The 20,658-nt window shown below is 42.4% G+C and overlaps 1 protein-coding gene across 2 annotated transcripts in view; it reads right to left on the reverse strand.

The window, feature by feature from the left end:
* MCC (MCC regulator of WNT signaling pathway) overlaps positions 1-20,658 on the reverse strand; it is a 1,218,505-nt gene that overhangs the window by 505,193 nt on the left and 692,654 nt on the right. For both annotated transcript variants that reach the window (XM_069226494.1, XM_069226495.1), the window contains one exon: positions 19,693-19,806. In XM_069226494.1, coding sequence (XP_069082595.1) covers positions 19,693-19,806 — 114 coding nt within the window. The remainder of the gene's footprint in view (positions 1-19,692; positions 19,807-20,658) is intronic.

The following is a 20,658-nucleotide window of genomic DNA, read 5'->3' on the forward strand; positions in this document are numbered from 1 at the left end:
TCTCGTACTCGCACTCACATTCTCTATGGCTCTTTTTACTATCTCTTCTCATCCCACCTCTCTCTCTGTACCTCTTTCTCCATGTTTTATATTTTCTGCTAGCTTTGCGCTATAGAAACACCGCACACGTGCATCTCTATTACCACCTTTTCTCTTTTAAAACGTGTTGGCCTCTGTCCTCCCGCCTCCTTCTCCCCACCTCCCACTCCACCTCCTGTACCATCTCTCTCGCGTCCTCTTTCCCCCTCTCGAACTGAAGGCGAGCGCGCTGCATCGTGCAAACAGGCCAAAGCATGGTGCACTATGCACACAGACCGATTATTACGCTTAAAGATTTGCATCATATTGAAGAAAGGCAGCGTAACAGAATTACATTTGCAAGCGGATTACCTTTTTCAGCAACTAATTTATCTCCAGTCCAGCTGGAGAGACAAGAGTAACTACCTCTTTTCTACTTACTCTAAAGTTTGGCACCTCATCTTTTTCAAAACTTTATAAGATGGTGCGAGATAAAAAAGTAGGCGCTACTTGTAGTCATTACACTTGTAGTACTGCTCTTGGGTGGCACCTCCTTCTGCACTGAAGAGACGTAAACCCACCGTGGCAGGAGACAGAACATTTTCTCAAGCGTCAAGCAAAACAGAGACTGATGCAAATCCTGGGGCATGTGCAGACCCCACCCAGGCCCGGGTTCCTGGGGCATGTGCAGACCCACCCAGGCCCGGGTTCCGCCCCGACTCATCACTGGCTTCCTCTATACCGGTCCGAACTGTGAATGCCTAAAGCAGAGGGTGGGTATGAAGGTGAACCGTGTAGAGGGAACGCAGCTGTGGGATTAGGTGTGCAGGTCACTTAACTTTAGAACCGAATGCTCTCTCCTAGGTCCCAGTATTCCTCCCTCCTTACTAATGGGAAGTTGAGAAACCAGCCATAATCCAACTGAGCGGGAATACATTTGGCATCGATATTCCAGAGGCCTAACCTAACATTTACCAAAGTATGTTTGTTGAAAGCTTGGAACATCCGCCCCTGTTGCAGAAAAGTGGCTGATCCTGCCCCAGCCCATCTGTCTGAGCATGAATACATTCAGGGGCGGAAACCCCCGACTGACGGGACAACCCGGGGTGCAATAATGGCCTCAGGGGGCAGGCTGCTGTGGAATGTGTGGATAGGGAAAATAATTGCTAGTGACTATACAAACAGTTTTAAAATTCTGGTGGAGCTAGTGGGCATTTATAACATCCAAGCCGGGAATAGTCTAATGTACGATTTGGGTGAAAATGTGGCAGTGAATACTTCTTAGCTCAGGTGAACCAGGACAGGACTCCTCATTAGGAGAGTGTCTGCAATTACACAATTATTCTACCCTCCTGGGTGACTTCACTGCAACAAGGACCACTGACCACGGTCTTGTATGTCACAAAACTAATGTGACTTAGGACTGCAGATTTACTGATGACACAACATTCAAATCCATAAAAAATGGGGGGCACAAATGGAGGGTATACATGAGAAGCCCGTGACAAATTTGTACAATGAGAGCATTTCGTAAAGACAAGTAAAATGAGTTTCTGTGTGTGTAAACAGAACAGACCTGCGTGACATGACCTGGACACCTGAGGTGGTGAATTGAGAAATGGAAGGTAGGATATATGGATACATGAGAGCAGATGTATTTTCTTCCTTAGTGCCCATTGCAGGACTTGAGTCATTCATTCTTGCACGGGCCCCACAGTGATTGGGTCGGAATAATTTCAAAGTTCTTCTACAACAGACTGTTGGGGCCAATAGCTGTGTCACTGAATTCAAGGGAGGGGAGCGTGTCCGTAAAGAAACATATCAATTCTTAGAAGTAAAAGAATTTTTTTTTTCCTGTGAGTTTCCGGAGGTTGGAGTGAAGAACCTGTGTGCCACCTGGTTCATCTGTCACTCAACACGTCGCTACAACTTGTAAAGCACTTTACTGAGCTCACAGGGTCCTCTGGAAATACGTAGTCTTGGTAAAAGACTACATCCTAAATTTAGAAGTAGTGTCCTACAGCAATGCTATGGTCTCTAGAGGGAGAAGAGGCTTGAGCATCACTATGCCCAACACAATCCAATCAAGAGCAAGCGCAGCGATATCACTTGCTGAAGAAAGCCAAGGCTATCCTGAGGCAATACAGCTCTGACAAGTCAGTTACCTAGGTAGAGAAGTAGAAACTTTTTAGTGACACAACAAGGTAATCGCAGAGGAAAGGCTTTAGTAAAGGCTCTGTGTGCTGAGCACAGGACACGGGGGATACTGCTGAGACTGCCTCCTCGCCTGTTGGAGATGGATGTGAAAGTACGCATTCCTGAGCTCAGTCCAAAACAAGCATTGCTCTCCTCCTCAATGGTGGCCAGAATACAAGAAAAGGAACTTTAGTTTCTCCCAGGGATTCTCTGTATTCCTGTGCAGTTTTGGGGAACAAAGATTCAGTTCAGGACCTCATTCTAAGCTCCCTCCTACAGGGAGATGGGAAATCACAGATCCCTAGCAAAGGTAGTCAATTGTGTTTGTTAATATGGGAAAGTTAGAAAAAAACAGAATCTCTTGGAAAGCTTCTGGTATGTTGGTGAATGAATACTAGAAGACTTGTCTCTGTTAGTGGTTTTTAAAAAACTCCTAAACATTACCTTTTTCAACAATCCCACTTGTACAGTCAGAGATCTACTAAAAATAGAATGTTCTGGTGTCGGGCAATGGAGGCGGGAACTCCTGGTGCCCTGGGATCCCACTGTGCTGCCTTTCCTTTAAGTAATTTGGCATCCACATTTCAAACCTTCCCATGCTGGCGTGGAGCCTCAATCTACAGCCCCTCTTGACAGGGTTGAAGAGGGATCTGCAGAGATGGAAGAGACTACCATTAAATCCTCTGGGATGCACTGCAATGTTTAAAAAGATGTGTCTCCCAAGCTTCCTGTATATCTTTGCAAACTTCCCCCATTCAATTACCAGACAATGGTTCCACACACGGACAGCGTAAATTACTTCCTTTGTCTGGGCTGGGGGCCGCCATCGGTGGCTTTTGTCAACAGCGGACATTCACCCTATGACAGGGTGATGGGGATGGCGGCTATCTATGCCTACTATCTGGCCTCTGAGACTGTGACAGTAATTGACAGGCTCAACAGTGGATGGGATGACCCTACCTATCGGGCAGATTTGAATCTCTAAGGCCTGGATGTCAGATGGACATTCTCTATGGGTCCCCCATCCGTATGTGACTCCCATACGGTACGAGAGTGACCCTATTCTGCTGGAGGGCGGCACTGCACTTCATCAAATGGGATCATAGAATTACTAGACTGACCCCACTGTGGAGGGGTACGTGGCTAAGCCATATGGCAAGACTTCAACTTCGTACAATGGGACAAAATAGAGATCACTCACCTGGAGGATGTCTGACGAGGGCATTCCTTACGGTCATTTCAGGAGCTGCACGAACAATATCAGCTCTCCAATACACAATTATTCTGTTATCTGCAAATGAGACATGCTTTAACAGAATACATATCGCCAGGACTCCCATCCCTGAATTCAATCCCCTTAAATAAAAAAATCTGATGGGGCAATTGTGCAAAGGAGCCATTTTCAGAATATACCGCTCTTTAATCATCAATGCGCCGGACTGCTTTACGGATCTGCGCCTGAGGTGGGAGCGATGAGTAGGAGAACTTGACGATGATGACTGTCAGGAAGCTCGCATGGCCCCTAGCGAATTTGCCATCCCGGCCAGACTCCATGATACAACTTAACTATTTACACCTCACCTACATGACGCCTAATCGGTATAGTCGGCTAGGGAAGGACCCTCAGGCTTAATGCTCACAATGCTCCTTGCTGCAAGCAGATTGTTTCCACATGGTTTGGACATGCCGGTCTTGGTCCAATATTGGGAGGAGATTGGAAGAGAGGGATCTGCGGTCCTTGACCGCCCACTTCAACTCACTCCTAGGATTGCACTTCTAGGCCTCCTGGAGGAGGGTGGGGCGTATCTTTTTTGGGGTGACTACACTGGAGGTCAAATGGGACACTGCACATTGATGGAAGTCTCTGGAGCCCCTCCGCTGGGAGATGGAGGAAAGGGGGTGGACTGGTGTGCCCACCAGAAGCAGCAATTTGCGAGGGGATGCCCACAGAAGCATACGATTTTGGGGAGATGGCGGGAGTATTATGGGCTGGAAGTGTGAAGAGAATGTGTTGCCTGAACTACACTCATTTGATAGCTCTGTGGATATGACTAATGTGTGTTTTGATGGCTCTTCTTTGAAAATCAATAACATTTTGTTATTAAAAAAAAGAATGTTCTTCTCTGCCTCAGACATGAAGCTGAAGGTTCAGGGAAACGCTGAACTGCACAGTCAATATCGGATGCATGCCTCTAAAAGTTATATTGATAGAAAGAGAACAGTGGGCAGAGGAGTGCATAATGACTGAGGTGTATTTATTGAATAGATACATTTTGATAACATTTTTGAATGGGTAGGTGATAACACTTGATATGCCATGCCACTGACAGAGCTTCTGAAAGGCTGGAGGTTTTCATAAACAATATGTGCTACACAACCTATATTGACGGAACCAGAGAACTTCTAGGATCAAGCAGTTGACTGAACATGGATTTCTGGTATACTGTTTAAAGCATAAGGAACTCTTGAAGGACAGAATCAGTTCTGTAGGAAAACATGTACACAGTACAGAGCCCTAAATTGTATTCTCTTGTGGACAGGAGACAATTGCAGAGACTCCAATGTTGGAGCGATTTGGTCATATCTACACAGCATCCATGCACAGCCATTCAGGAGACAATGAAGCCTATCCAGGACAGATATAGGCATGTCTAAAAATGAGTCCCGTAGTCAAGCCTTGTATGTACAAGTTAGTATAGGTTGGACTCATAAGTAAGGCTTCATCTGTAAATATTCCTACTAGGCACTAGAACTGTGAAAGCCTGGCTTAACCACACAGCAAATGTAACCCAACAGCAAACAGCTCTGAACCAAAGTAAATACCCATTTCACTGAGCACTGTGGAAGATTCAGGACAACAGCTCAATGCATCAGGCTGGATGAACTGAATTTTACAGAACTGCTAGTTAACATATAAAATCATTTTAGGATTGTCTGGCTTCACTTCCTCGAAGTTCCTGTCATTCAACCTTTAACAGGGAGCACACATGTGAAGAAAGTAACACCAACACTATTGGAAATATGTTTTTCTAATTTGGGAATGCTACAACTGACTGTGACAGAGCTATTTTCTATCACCCAGGGGTGGGTGTAGGCTGAGTTTGTGCACATCAGCACTGATCGCTGGCTGATAATTCACAGTTTTGGTCACTGTTTATTGTAGTTGAGTACGGCAGTATGGGCAATACTCAGGTTAAGTGAGCGGTGAAAAGACTTGGGTATTTTCTGACTGAGAAATCTCACTGAATAAGCAGCTTAATCAATGTCATTCGGTCCTCTGACAACCATCTCAAACTTCTGTGGAAAATGTGCCATCGCCACTCGCTGCAAGATGGGTTAGCTGTTGAAGAGACTTTGTTGGCTCAAAGATTACCTACAGCAATGCTCTGGTAGGTGATTCTGAAACAACTATTAAGAAGATATAAGTGTTACAGAATAATGCAGCAAGAACAGTCTACAATCTATCTAATACTTCTCATATCTCTCCTACCTAACTAGAAACTGCATTGGCTTCTGGTGACCTCTCAAATCTCATTGAAGACGCTGACTTTGCCAGGCAAGTCGTTGTTTAGAATTGCCCCCGACACAAGAAGGAGAGTTTCATACTCACTCTCTGGGGTGAGCGCTGAGGTCTGTGTGCGGAGCCTTTTGCCCTTAAAAGTGTTGTGATGATCCAGTTGGAAAATCTTTTCCGGTCATTGTTTCTTGTGGAGTGACCTTCCAGAAAATCAAAAGCAAACACAACGGCTCAATTATGTTAGTAAAGTTTTAAAGATCCATTTGTTTGGATAACTTTTCCTAGTGCTGAAGTAGCAGGAACGCACCGTCTTCAGGTTTTTGGCGCTTTTGAAAATCAGCGGATTGCCTAAATGGAACACTGGAACAGTTTTATGTCAAATTGCTGCATCGCTATTCTTTTAAAAAAGTCAAGTCAAAAGATCTGACTAAGATTGTCAGCAGCAGAGCTAAGCATACAAAAGAGAATGGGGATTTAAGAGCCATGAGACAACCTACATATAAGGCTGACATAATATGAACTGGTGTCCTGTATAGTGACCGTATGTCAGCTGATCTCATGGAAAGATTCATGGCATTTCAGGGCACTTACCTGATATGCAGCCGAGGGATGCAATTCAGGAAGATGGACGATTACACTCTGCACCACAAAGTTCAGCAGTCAGCCTCCATCGGTTCTGGTCACTATTTGGGCAAACTAACTTGGTCCTTTCTGTGTCTGGTGATACAGTTTCTGCTTCTGGAAAGAACAGACATATTGTGTGGTACTGAGGGCCACATTCCCTAAAAATGGAGGAAGCCTTACCCTGGATCTGTGCTGATTTCGCAGATTCCTTGAAGTTTTCTCGTAATTCAAATGAGGTGGCTGCATTTAATAGGAATTCCTGGGCACAAGGAACAATGAGAGTCTAGCACTGTGCCTAGTCCAAGGGGGTAGCAAGTCCCAAGGATCAAATCTTGACCACTTGGAGATATGTCTGAAGCACAATAGAGAGTGCATGCCTAGTTAAGGGCTCAAGTAGTATATGCTCTATTTTTGAATTCTGCAAAGAACATTTACCCTTCTAGGTAGTGTGAATGATGATGATGAAAATGGTACGAGTGGATAGAGAACTTACTTGGACATATTCTTCATGAGGTGCTGCCGATTGTTCGGCTTTGGCAAATGGAATGGGTATTACATCCTGTCTCAGATGTAAATTACTTGAGGCCAACGGAGCTACTCAGCTATATTTTGCAAACTTTGTCAGAGCCACGTTACTCCTGCTGCGATCATCCCATTATGGAATCAAAGTGTTTAGGCTTTGACTTGCAAATTATTCAAGTCTCTGTGGGATGCCTAAAAATGTAGATTTTCTGGCAGGTACTTAAAGAAAAGGCATAGTTTTACTTAAGAGATGGAGACCTAGAATAATCCACCCCTGCATTTTTTCAGGCTTCAGATTCTGTCCCTACGATTCAGATGCCCATTTCTTTCTCATTTTTATAGTAAAAATACGATCACGAGCGATAAAAAAAATACTGCATTCGATTAGCAACAGTTTAATTTGTTACCAAATAAAATTGGGAGTTACATGATATTCTAGTGAAAAAGACAATGCGACTTGTGACAGCATGAAGCAGTCAAATAACACCATGGCATCAGCAGCTGGAGCCTGCTCGTGGACCATGGTGGTCATATGGTGTTTCCTGTGACTTTAGGAAAAGCAAATCCGTTCAATTTTTTTTTATTTAGAGTTGACCTTGCTGTAATAAAGAATAATGCAAAATATTCTTCACTTGTTTTTTCAACAAAATTTCTAGTGTGTCTACGAAAATGTTACAATATCGTAGCAAGAGAAAATAAACCAACTGCCCGATTAAACCCTGTGGAGGCCCCCAAGCAGTCGAAATTTCACCCACATCCCTCACAAATTATTTCCTAATACGTTTTTAATTTTATCAACCAGCAATTTTAATAAACCAATTTTATTACACAAAACTAAACATTACACGTACGTAGTTTGCACCAATTTTGTTTTACAAACTGACAGCTGACAGGAGATGAGCTTTTAAGTGACAAACTTATGTGAATCTGATGTCTATGGTTTATGTACTTTTAGTTGTTAATGAGTACATTACATGGATACAGTATTTTCTCTAAAGAGTCTTTAATGTAAAGTTTTTGTTTCTTTTTTTCTCTTTGGAAACAATTTAAGAAAGCTTGATTGTAATTTTCTTTCAAGATCAAATCAATATTTTTAGAATCCGTTGTCGAGGGGCCCCTAAAGGGAGCGGGGCCCGTAGGCTGGTGCCTACTTTGCCTATTTGGTAATCCGGTACAGCCAACTCAGATTGGCAAAGAGGACAGTAGAATACATATTTCTGGACATCAAACTGAAATCATTAGATTACAAAGGATTCATGGATTAAAACATTACAAATAATGCAAAACGGCATCAACTAAGACCCACATTTGCAATGTTAAACAACACATATAAAATGCAATTAAATGACTCAAAAATGCAATTACGTGATTGGTATATACAAAGTTGCTGTCTGCACACAATGTCCTTTCTGCTAAAGGTGCCAATCACAAAGCTTCTTATGTGGGTAGCTGCATAATACTCCTGTCTCAGATGTAAACTACCACTGAATTTCCAGGCCTGAATCCCATAGCTTTTCTTGTGCGTAGTAGTACATTAGACCAGCTGACCAACCCACGGATTTAGAGAAGGTATGCTGAATCCCAGACCCGATTCATAAAACATTGTTTCTTTGCACTTCCAGGTCTTCCCGCTGCAAATTCACATCCAGAGTAAAACACAACTGCCAGAGAACATTTGAATTGGGCCTTAAGTAATTTTCCAAGAATGACCTCCACAGGGCACTAAAGAGCAGCATGCTTCTGCTGGTGACCCTGTCGCCATTTGCATGAATAATATTTGATTGGTACAGTATTGGATGTGCTTATATCTGCAAACACACCAAAGCAGCCAAAAGACTGATTGAACTCTGTATCAAAACAGTAAATTAACACAAAATACATATATTTTCAAATACTTTATGAGCCATCAAGTCATTTTATGCAATCCTATGGCACACATTGAAGCCTTTTAACTTGTTTCCTGAATTTAGAAAGGAGACGATGCAATGGTGGCTCACAGGAGGGAAAAGGGGAAGGGGGGGACGACAAAATATTTTTTTTTAAATTGTTTTTTTAAAACAAACCTTACTTGCTGTGTTGCACCGATCCTCTGTCATCGACTGCAGCTGCAGGTACCCAGCCTGGCCTGTGTCCAATCCAAGCGCTGCTTTCATGCTGCTGGCAGCATGAAAGAAGTGTTAGAATTGGACGGAGTGCCCAGCCAGGTCACTCTGTGGCAGAGTGAAAGACTCTGCCTGCTGTCTCCAAACCAGCAATGCAGTGCCTGCGTTGGAGAGAGCCCAATGCACGTGTGCTTGACTGGCCCAAGACGGCTGGCCAAGCATACTCCCCCTCAGTGCTCGTCACAGCTTGTGGCCCCACCCCTTTTGCAAGAAAACGATAATAAACACATTTTATTCTAGTTTTTTGGTAAACGTTTTGCAGATGTTGCGCAGCAGCTGCTGGCGGGGGAGCCACCCCTGAGACGATGGTGTGTGAGGCTTTAGTAACTCTGAAGAATATTCTTCCAGGAGATGGAAGCCATTGGAAAAAACCACATAGCATGTGAGGCATACATTATTTTTGTATTCTACACAGAGACAACCTACATTCAAAACACTGAATTGATTAATCATATCTTGGCATTCATCTATGCCTATATGCTACTTCCGTAGATTGGTGGCATTCTTCTTCAAAACAATGTCAGTAAAAGCATGGCATTTAATTATTTTTAACCCTAGAGTTTTACGTTTCATACTATGGATGTAGTTTGTCATGGCTTTCATAAAAAAGTTTCACATTATAAATTTCAGTTTGGGTGGCCAAAAAAGTGGTAGGATTTATTTCCCAATCTTTCACACAGATGTTTACTAGGGATTTTTAATTATTTATTGCATCACTTACAATCACCTTCTCCTCATAAAACAGTTTAAAATAGTATTACTCAATACTCATCTAACAAATGTAGAAAATTCTGCAACTTAAAGGAGGGAGTATCCCATAGTAACACATCATGAAACAATATGAAAGGAATGTGTAGATTTTAGAAGAAAGGTACGAAATGTACTTGCTGAAGCAGGTCCCCAATGTTTGGAGACCTTGTGGATAACTCAATCCACTGGCTGTTTGAATTTTAAGGGCAGCAGAAGGCAAAGAAGACATGGCCTCTGACTTGCCTCGGTCTGGGGACTGGTCTGCTGGAAGCAGCTACGTCCTCCCATGTTGAAGACCGATGCGACTGTGGGACGTAAGTCACCTAACACAGGGGCCATTGGTAGGACTGTGCCAAATGAGAAGCCAGGTCACTTGTACACTATATGTCTGATGGCAGAAAATGAATTGAGTTTCAGGACTGGCAATCATTTGTTGTGGTTCGATTTGATGTGGATGTTGGCTGCACAGACAGCATGATGCAGCATCATTGGTTATTGCAAGAGTCAAGCAGCATCTCTTTTGATACAGTTACTAACGTGAAGGCTGGAGAATAAACATATGAGGACAAGTGTGGTCAGGTGTAGTCATCTTTGAATGAATTTTCCACCAACAAAATATACTGCATACTGACACTTGACAAAGGATGAAAACTTATATAGCAATGTCACAACATGCATGAGTTGCAACGACGACACAGTGAAATGATGGCTGATGTGTGTTGAAGGTTCTAGATAAAGGTCCCCGTCTGCAATGACACTAGCTAATGTATAATGACATAGAAGTTAGATTAGGAGATATCAACATCCTGAGAATTATATTCTTCAGAACCACAAATACTTCTTGAGTGGAGCAGTGTTAGCTGGATACACAGACATCGTCCTTTGGCATCTGGCCAGTCTTTGAGACGAGAGTTAATGGACGGCTACTGATAGTAAACATACATTCTATAATGGCAGAATCTAATTGCCTGGTCATTCCCAAACACTTTTGAAAATCCTTTTCCATGCATATTTTGATATGAATAGAGAAAGAATAATAAATCACTGTTCATCGGCTCAAAAGATGATGTTCTAAGGACTGGAAAAAAATTGAGTTTTGAACTACTTTCAGCTATGTTTACAGAAGATTCAAAGTCATCTGACTTATGGTTGATGAACAAAAAGAGATAAATGGCACCCAATGTCAGAATTAAAGACATGCCTCAACAGCTTCATAAGTAGTAGATTTGTTAAAAGCGAAAGATTATGACCATACTTCCTCTGAAAGACAGAAAAACTTTTAATGTTATCCTGAAGGATTGCAAATAAATAGTTCCAGGAATACTTAGGGGGTTGAAGAGAAAAAACTCTCTGTCTAACTTTGAAAAAGTTAATGCATAAAGAAACAGTGTATAGTTTCTAAAAAGTTAACAGACCTGAGACGGTGCATTTATCGTCAAAAAAGATAATACAATGTAAATAATGAAAACCACTATGGCATTCATAAAGGTTCGGTAGGATTTTGGTATTAAATGCATTACTAAAGAAACACTAAATATGACAATGGGAGGTGGGGCATACCCTTGATGGAATATGACCACATATCACCCACATCTAGCTCATAACATGTTGTAATTGGTGCAAGTGTGGCCACACTTTTTTCTGCAAATTGGATTGCACGAACCAGAATACTACAAAGGAACGGATGATGCTGCCGGATGTGCTATCACGCTCCTGATCTTCAATGATTTCCAGTAAACCTTCTAGTGCCCCTGGCATCACAGCGGTGGTCGAGTTCTCTTGCAACAAAGCAAGACTCTGGAAGGGTCTGCCTGCATATGTTGGTCTATATCTGATCACCAACTACTGCTTTGGCAAAGGGGTGTTGCGGCATGTTCCTGGAGTGCGGAGGCACCCAGCCCCTATGCCCAAGATACACTTGACATTTACTGGATGCAGAGGGCATATGGCCTTAGCGCTTGGATTTACCTTCTGCAGCACCACTGACATAAGCACTGGGTTTGCTCTCAAGGTGATTGCTCTGACCAGCAGGTCATTCATGGCATTCATACACTGTTCAGCTATACAGAAAGTCACCATCTTGGACTGCGATCAACGAGTTGATCACACATTCTATCCTTGCTTTTGCTCCTGATGAACTGGTGTTAACCTGCTACAGCTGAACAGGCATACACTCCAAGGGGGTTCTTGCTACATATTGTGAGAATTTAAGGCTGTCAACTTAAACTCCTATTACTACTGTAGTACTTTTCCGTGCTGGCATAATGGGCCTGTCTTCAGTTCAAATTCAACCTTTTAGTCTCACTTTACCTATGTATGACAGGAGCTTATTTTTCTCACAAGTGCCTTCTTCTTCTGATCAGATTTTGTGCCCGCACTACACCTGTAGCCTGTGTGACCTTGCCCCAGGACTCCATGCTTAGTTCTAATCTTTGAAGGGGAGCGAGCAATAAGGGTTGTCCTTTCTGACTGTTCTCACTCTATTCAGGTACAAAAGCTTTGCACCAATCGGTCTTCTCAGGAGAAGCTGAAATCATAGGATCCCACCCACAACAATGGTTGATTTGCCTGTTACCATGGACATCTCATTTCTCTCAACTGATGGCAATCAAACTTACTATGAGTGTAGTCACATCAGCCAGAATAGAAACTAACAGATAAAATCTATTTGACAGAGTTCTGCACCTTCAAAGTATGTTTGATTGTCAGAAGACTAGGTGAACAGGATGAAAAGCAATTGGCTCTTCTTACTTGGAGTGATGACATATGGAATCTAAATTGGATGGTGGGGATCCTTGAAGACTGCAACAAGCACTCCACTGTCTGTATCTTTACAGTCCCTGAGAAGGATGGAGGCAATATAAAATATTCTCCCTCCTAGTTAAACTTGCTACAGAACTTTAGAGACTAACATTCACATTGGCCCTCCAATTTGAACATCCACATAGATTCAAGTCATGAATAGAGAACAAGTCCAAGGTGCACAGACGCATTATTGTTTGTCTACTTCATATCAAAGTGGGGATCAAAGAATTTCATTTCCAACAGCCTTTTCCCATGAAACTAGCCTTACCAGAAATACTTCTAGCACTATGACTAGTCATAAAAAAAGATATTTGATTTGGTCTTTGTGAACCTGTGATGATGCTGGTGACAATAAATGGCAGGATTCACAAATTCCAAGACCCTGCTGAATTAGCAGGACTCCCGGACACTTTGGAAGAGATCACAATAGCTATAGCTTCCTCTGTGTCTTCAGAACACAAAGATCAAACAATTGAGATGGAAAACAGATTAGATGGGCAAAATGCCTACCTTTGATGCTTCATCATCCTTTAGAACTTTGATTGGTGGAGGCTTCCTTGAAAGACAAAAATAAATCCAGATCAATTCTCAAGTCTTCCGGTAAGGGACCCTGACAGAACAAATGAAGCTGCTCCACACCTGAAATCTTGCTAATAAAGTTTTGCTGATAATGTATGATTGATGGAGTCTGGCCTCACCATACAATGAAGGAGGATGGTGCAGATGATGGCTGCTCGCCCACCTGAATACAGTTGCCTATCATTGTTGACTGCCCCAATCCGTTTGGTGTTTCCTCACTGCTTTGAAAAGATTACACTCCAACTCTCATATTCCAATAGAAAGGCCCACTTTCTAGCATGAGTTACGCAACTTTAACAAGCTTCAAGCATTAGGCCTCCATTGTGGACTTGCCCCACAATTTTTCTCACCATATCCTCTTTCAAGAAGATATGTATATTTCCATACAAGATAATAAATTGATCATTGGCTCAATCTAGGCCCCAACTGGTGTCAAAAAGAATTGTTCACTACATTGTACAGACTGTTTGGTGAATTTGGATAGGTGAAAGTGGTTGTCAGGGTGAGTGTAATCTGGTTCCTGATCAAATACTCAACTGTAAATATTAAGACACTGAACATAAGACATTCAATGAGGGTGTACTTCTGGAACTTCATGTCAAATCATGCTTTAAAGAAACATTGGAGACTCATATCTCCAAACAGCAGGAAATAATCATTCTTGTCACATACAAATGGAACAGTGTCCAGGCTAGTTTATGTTTTTTGGTCAGCTGATGCCAAAAATATCTATGTGCAAAATAACGGAGAGAGGGATATCTGAAAACATCCTGATCAAACCTGATCTTTAACCAAGTGTTTGAGACTCCTGCTTGTAAATAGTGGCGGATGAACACATTCTGTCATAAACAGCTAGTAGGGAATAAACACTGAGACATATTTTTTAAAAGGGCATAGAACTAAGTCAATAATCAGTATTCACAAACTCTATGGGTGGCTGCCAAAACATATCTTAGAGATTCTATGATTAGAGAATCTGTAATAGCATGTAGAGGAGTGCACGTTTAGCAGAATGATTGGAGAAAAATGTGTGGTCCCTTGAAGCCTCGTGATACTCCAAATGTTGAAAACCTGTGAAATTTGACCCAAACTAAATATGGTTTATAGTACTGCTGCTCTATCAAAGGAAAAACTAACTCTAACCAGATTTAAGCAGAAACATTATGAAAATGGTGAGAAAGCAGACTGACTGCTGGCACTCTCTGAAATAACTCAAAGCTAAGTCCACCATACCAGCATTGCAGAATGATGCTACTCAATTGTTGACTAACCCCACCACAATATCAGAAGAATTTACTTATTTATTCATTAACTTGTCTTCTACTAAAAGCAACTGTTCGCAGGCTCGAAAAAAACATTAGGGACACTAAATGTATTATTGCAGACTGAGAAACGCAAAAACCAGTCAGATGAGGACATAACACCTCAATCTTGAAGTCAAAAATACCAGGAAGGCAACTGGGAAGGATGGCTTTCCAAATTAGTTCCATAATATAAAAGCACATGCGGTCCCTCCACTGCTATGTGAAGTGTTTAAGCATGTGGCAGGGAATGATGGGCTTCGTGCAGAGTGTAACAGGGTCATTATATCACTGATACCCAACCCAATGGGGATCTCTTATTCTCCACAACTTACAGGCCTTTCTTCTTATGAACTCTGACATTAACAAGTTAGCTTCCAGAATGTCATTCTAACGCTCAAGTGGGTTTTGTTCTTGGTAGGACCTCCAGGCACTATGCGAGGATTTTGCTGCATTTAAAGATGTACTTTTTGCTGTATCTTTTTGGATACGTTTCCACTGATATATTTGTAAACTGCTGTCTAATTTGGCATGTTGATGTAAGTGTTGGCTGGGGACATTCTTTTTATTCTTTATGCTATGTTGAAGGGTACAAGCTGGTGTGTTAAACTCAAATGGTAGAGCCTTAAGTATGAATAGATTAGCTTGTGCTGTTATACTCCTTTCTTGAGTGTACGATGGAACTACTATTTATTTGAAATTTTAAAAAATGACTATGAGACTGGAAAGGTGGCACTTTTACTTCCACTTAGAATGTACTCCATAAGGAAGAGAAAGGCTCTTCTTGGGGATATTAGGTTCAGCATGAGAAATGTCTTAAGTGCCTGTGACTGCAAAACACATTCCATCAACCACAACTAAGGAGTTCTCTTTACACAGGCAGTTTACCTTCACTCGGGAACACTCACAGATGTTGGACCTGACCCCACTGTAGGAGATTCATCTTCAAGTAATGGAAAAGAGCAGCACTGCACTACGCATGTTGCTGGAACGCTGCTAGCCTGAGAAAAAGTTGGTTTCTTGACCCTTGTCTTTTGTAGTTAAAGGTGACTCTTGGGGTGTAAAAATAATTTCTGGTGTATGGGACTATTTATTGCTGTGGCATAGCGAAACTAGAGGGGCCCTCCCTGCAAAGTACATGGAGGGCCCCCCATGAACTCACGCAGGAGCTTGCAGGCCAAGGTACTGTGCTGAGGGGGCCCCCTGGATCTTGGCTTCCTCCCCAACCCCGCCAAACTGCAGGGGCTGTGAGGCCTTTGTTACGCCACTGATTTATTACCATCTGCTGCAGCACACACAAGGCAGCTAGAAAAAAAAAATCTCCTTAAAAGAATGTAGTAGGACTGAGTCAGGGTCAGCTGGAATTGTGTGCACTTCATTGAAGCTGCTGTCACCAAAGGGCCTGGTACAACCAGTGTTCTTAGTGAAATGTGGGAAAGCACTGAGAAAGATGAAGGGAAACAAGAATCCCATATGAAGAAAGCTAAAGCAATCAATTCTGAAAGACACAACTAGAAAGGCAGAAGAATTGCAGGCTCCTAAACTGATCAGTATAAATTATCTAAGTTAGGGTGAAGTGATTCAATAATTGAGGGCGATATGCTGAGGAAATGAAGAAGATGGGCAGGGCGAGAATGGAAGAATACTGCACATGCATTGCCCATCGGCTGGCATGTATTAATGTGTAGTTTTCCAGTCTTGTAGTTGTAAGTACATTCAAAAGTTTGGAAAGTTAAGGAGCTTCATACAACAAGAATTCCAATAATGGCACAAGTTGCGGGCTGTCCATAGGGGCTGAGGGGCCATGCCCCCTCACCTTTTGCCCCTCAAGAAGAGTTTCTGTCAGGCTGAGCAGAGGTCAGCCTGACAGATACTCTTCAAGTTCAGGTCATGCAGCCAGGAGCTAGACATGCGCTAAATGTGCAAGCTCCTGGCTGCCTGAGCTAAACTTTGCTGGGCTGAGGATGTCACAACTCCTGTGGACGTGACCTCCTCAGCTCAGCAAAGTTCCTCAAGGCCCTCCCCAGATGTGACATCACTCATTGCATCCGACCAGGGTGCTTCAGTTTTAAGCCCTGAAGTGCCCAGGGCTGAGTGTCAATCACTGACACCTCGTCACAGAGTGGGGGGGAGTCAGTAGTCCCACTGACCCCATCCTACTCTGTGATGAGTTTGGGACTGCTGCTTTCCCTCACTAACTGACCTAAGGTCAACCAATGAGAAAAGGCAGCAGTCCCAACCCTCCTGGGCACTCTGAGGCAGAGGTGTAGGTAAGTGTTATTATTATTTTTTAATTAATATTTGCTGCATGCGTGTTTTTGAATATTTGGCAATGAGTGTTGTGAATGGATGGGTGTATGTGCGCATGTATGAATAAATGGGTGTGAGTGAGTGTGTGAGTGAGTATGTGTGTCCCGTCCGTCCCCCTCCCTCCTAAAATTACTAGCTGCCAATGAATGTCACAGAACATGCATTGGCAAAGCCTGTAGTTATCGCACGCACATGAAACCTCCTGACGGTCAGTTCTGTTTGGCTAGATAGCCACCATGTGTGCACATCGAGGCACGGTTTTGTGATTTTTTTTCTTAAAGTGAAAGAGAAATAATTTAAAGTAATCCATCGCATATGCATGCACACATACGGTGGCCATTTAGGATTGACTCTTCTTTTGCTTTGAGGAAAATAATTACAAGAATACTATTGTGCAAGTTCATGCAAGTGTTGCAGCCATATTTGCTTTGACTTTTCTTAAAGCAAATAAACACCATACAAGGATAGCTGCTATGTGGGTTCATGCATAGGTGGCAGCCATCTCAGAACAGTAAATTAAAAATACGATATGCATAGGATGTTGCACACATTGGAGCATGCAAGCGGGCCGGTCACACTGGGCAGCTGATGAGACCCTGCAGAAAGTAATAATTAAATGTGAAAAAGGATGACATGGAGGGAGGAGTGCACAGGAAAAAAATGTCAACATCCCAGTGGCAATGTGCAGCTGTTGGACCCGCTTTGAAAAGTTAAAAAAAAAAAAAACACAATAAAGAAAGCACTGGGGGATGGGGAAATGAGTGACCAAATCAATACACTCTGCTTAACCTCAGAAAGAATTTTTTTTTAAATAGTCACCTGACATCTGCAGCAAAATAATACACCTCATCCCATTAAAAAACAGTGCGACTGAATTGCTCCTTGGGCAGGGAAAACACAAAAATAAGGAAGAAAGCCACTGAATCCAGAGCATGGAACTAACCAGTAAGTCCTCGAATCATGAGTAAGAAGGGTGGCACAAAGTCCACTCAAGGCTATGGTAGGTACACAAGGTCTGTTTGCTAGAGGCTGTCTGTAGGCGAGACCCAAAAGGAAGAGTGAGAAATGAGCGTTCTGCTCACAATTTAGCTAGAGTATCAGCCAGGGGCATAGCTTCAGGAGGTGTCAGACTTCGAAAAATCTACTTGCCCACTTGCTATGTGAGTCATATTTTATCCGTTTGAGTTATTTTTAGGACCCGTTAGCCCCTTCAAGTTGACAATGAACAGGTGTTCTGTTCAGTCAGAAAGCGAAGGAGCAATAAAGATGCCTTTAAATCTTGTTCTTATCTTGTCACATTTTCTCTGTGTTCAGAGATAAAAGGTCAAAAGTCAGTTTGTCTTCTTACAATTAATTTTACTTCTGACTGCAGAGTTCCAGGATTGTGTAAGGTGAGCTGTCTGACTTGCTGTACATAGAGTGTGAAATGAAAGGCTGCAGGAAGTCAGTTTTTTTCCTAACACACAACATTTAAATAACTAAAAACAACTGTACAAGCATTTAAAAAAATATTTTAGTAGTTGGGAAAGTCAATTTTTTGAGCTTCTGAGTGATGATTTTTTTTTTAATAGGATGAAAACAAATCAGAGCACTTTACTTGGTGATGTGCAAATTATGTTTTCTGAAACCCAATTTTCACAGTTTATTCTGAATACACTATAAAGTTTTATCAGTAAAGCTGCAAGTTGGTGAGAAGGTTTTTGGACATTTTTTAGAAATGTACTGGGTAGTAGGCTACCACATCAAGCTGTAGTTACATATTTATTTGAAGTGAGTGTTTAAAAATAAACTGAGGAACACTCTTGCCCTGATGGCAATTCTATTGGTAAACTAAGAGGCAAGTCATGGATCATGTGCACCCTGTATGTGGGCTAGATTCTTATTATACATAGAGCAAATGTTTAGTCTATTTAGTCAAACAAAGGGAGTTTTCCTGTACAGTAGAAATGCTGGATTCACATACTTGAAGGTGTACTCATTTGTGAGAATGAAGAAAAAGATGACTATAAAATAAAATATTTCCTAGGATCACATAACTTGAAACCCATTTACGTGTCACTTACATTACAGCTAGGTTGAGTAGATTATTCAAGTTGCTCAACCTGCAGGTCTAGTACCATTTTTATGATTTTTCGAGGCCTGGGTGTGACACCAATCAAATAAATGCATTCTTGGCTTGGTAGTTATATAAGGGCCTGCTATGTCTGTGTCCATGTTTCTTGTTGTATGGATTTCACTAAGAGAAAGAGGAAAAGTGTTCAATTTTTTGGATCAGGTATTTAAATATATGTAATAACTGGTTTAAAAAAAAAAGTAATACAAGTGATCCTTGAATTGATACAAATATACTACTTTTTATAATTCACAAGCATTGGCAATAGTAGGCTGGGAAACCATTTCTTTAAAGCGACCCAACCATCCACTCCAAACAGGTTGGATGGCTTACCCCTGACGGCACCTGTTGCATTAGTTTTTTGGAGGACGTTTTACACGGACAGAGTTAATTTGACTCCATTGGTATAAAACTTGTAGTACGCCAGACTCAAAATCAGACAATCACAACAAAACTGATTATGGAACCTAAGTTTCTCCAGATTAGGCTTGTTATAAGCAGAAGGCTCGTTCCTTTAACACACAGTTTAATATTCGATGACGTAGGCTCTGCTAATCCTGCAGTAAATGCATTTTACTGAATGTGCCTATCAGCTCAAACGCTGCTGTCACAGACTATTCAACGGTGACTTAATTCTGGTCTTTGACAGAGAGAGTTCAGTCAAAGTCAGAGAGGATACCCGAACTGCGACAAAGCATTGCATCATTCCGGGAGAATGAGTATTTCATTTTTATGGCGGCCCCACTTGCTGAGTGTGGCGTCGAGGGAGATTCGAAGACGCGTCGCATCACCCACCTGTGACTTTGCCAATTTCTTTTCCAGCACGTCGTTGTCTCGCTCAGTCTGCTGGAGACGTTTATTAAGCTCCACGATGTCTCCCTTCAGTGATGCCAGGGCTGCTAAATGGAGCTGTAAGACATAATCAAAGCACAGCGGGGTTAATACACTCCGCATCTGCCAAGAGTTCTCCATCACATAGACTGAATAACGATGTCAACACTGGGGCCGCCAGAGGAGCGCTTCGAATTCCCAAACACAATATTATGCCAGCCAGACACCAGAGTTAACCTGGCCATTTGGAGAAAAGATATTGGGAGTTTTATAGCCGAGGATTGTGATGATAACATTTGAGTCAGTCAAGATCATAATATGTACTTTAGCACACAAAATGATGTACTACAGAGATGAACTGCATCCTGCCCGTGGACGGGCTATACCTGCAAAATGCACACAGGATTACCACATAAAGCATTCTTTGAAAAGCGTGACAAGGCGAGGAGAAAGGATCCCCACAGGGCCACGGAAACTGCTTCTAAAAATGAGGGGCGGCTGTGATGTTTTGATCAGAGGTAAACAAAAATTATGTTTCAGTAGATGTTTATTCGAATTTTACATCACGCAGATGGACAATACCATCAGGAGATGTCTTTGGTGCATTGGTGATGTGTAGATGCTGGTCACTGATGTGTGGTGGGAGCGGGGCGTTTTCACTGGTTTGGGGCTGCAATCGGAGTACGTACACTGCTACTGGGTGAATCGATTACTTTCGGTCCACACTGGTACAGGTGTATAGGCAAAGTGATTAGGAACATGTCTCTGTCCCGGGGGGGGAGGGGGAGGCAGTGATAATGTCACTGTGCATCATGTAATCCCGGTGACAAGCAGGAGCAATCACAAAGACGTGGCTGTCATGTCCGCTGCAATGAACAGAGCCCTAAACATTTTCAGGAGGAAACTGGCCGATTCCACCGTGACTGGCAC

The sequence above is a fragment of the Pleurodeles waltl genome, chromosome 1_1, assembly GCF_031143425.1.
Source record: "Pleurodeles waltl isolate 20211129_DDA chromosome 1_1, aPleWal1.hap1.20221129, whole genome shotgun sequence".
Lineage (NCBI taxonomy): Eukaryota > Metazoa > Chordata > Amphibia > Caudata > Salamandridae > Pleurodeles > Pleurodeles waltl.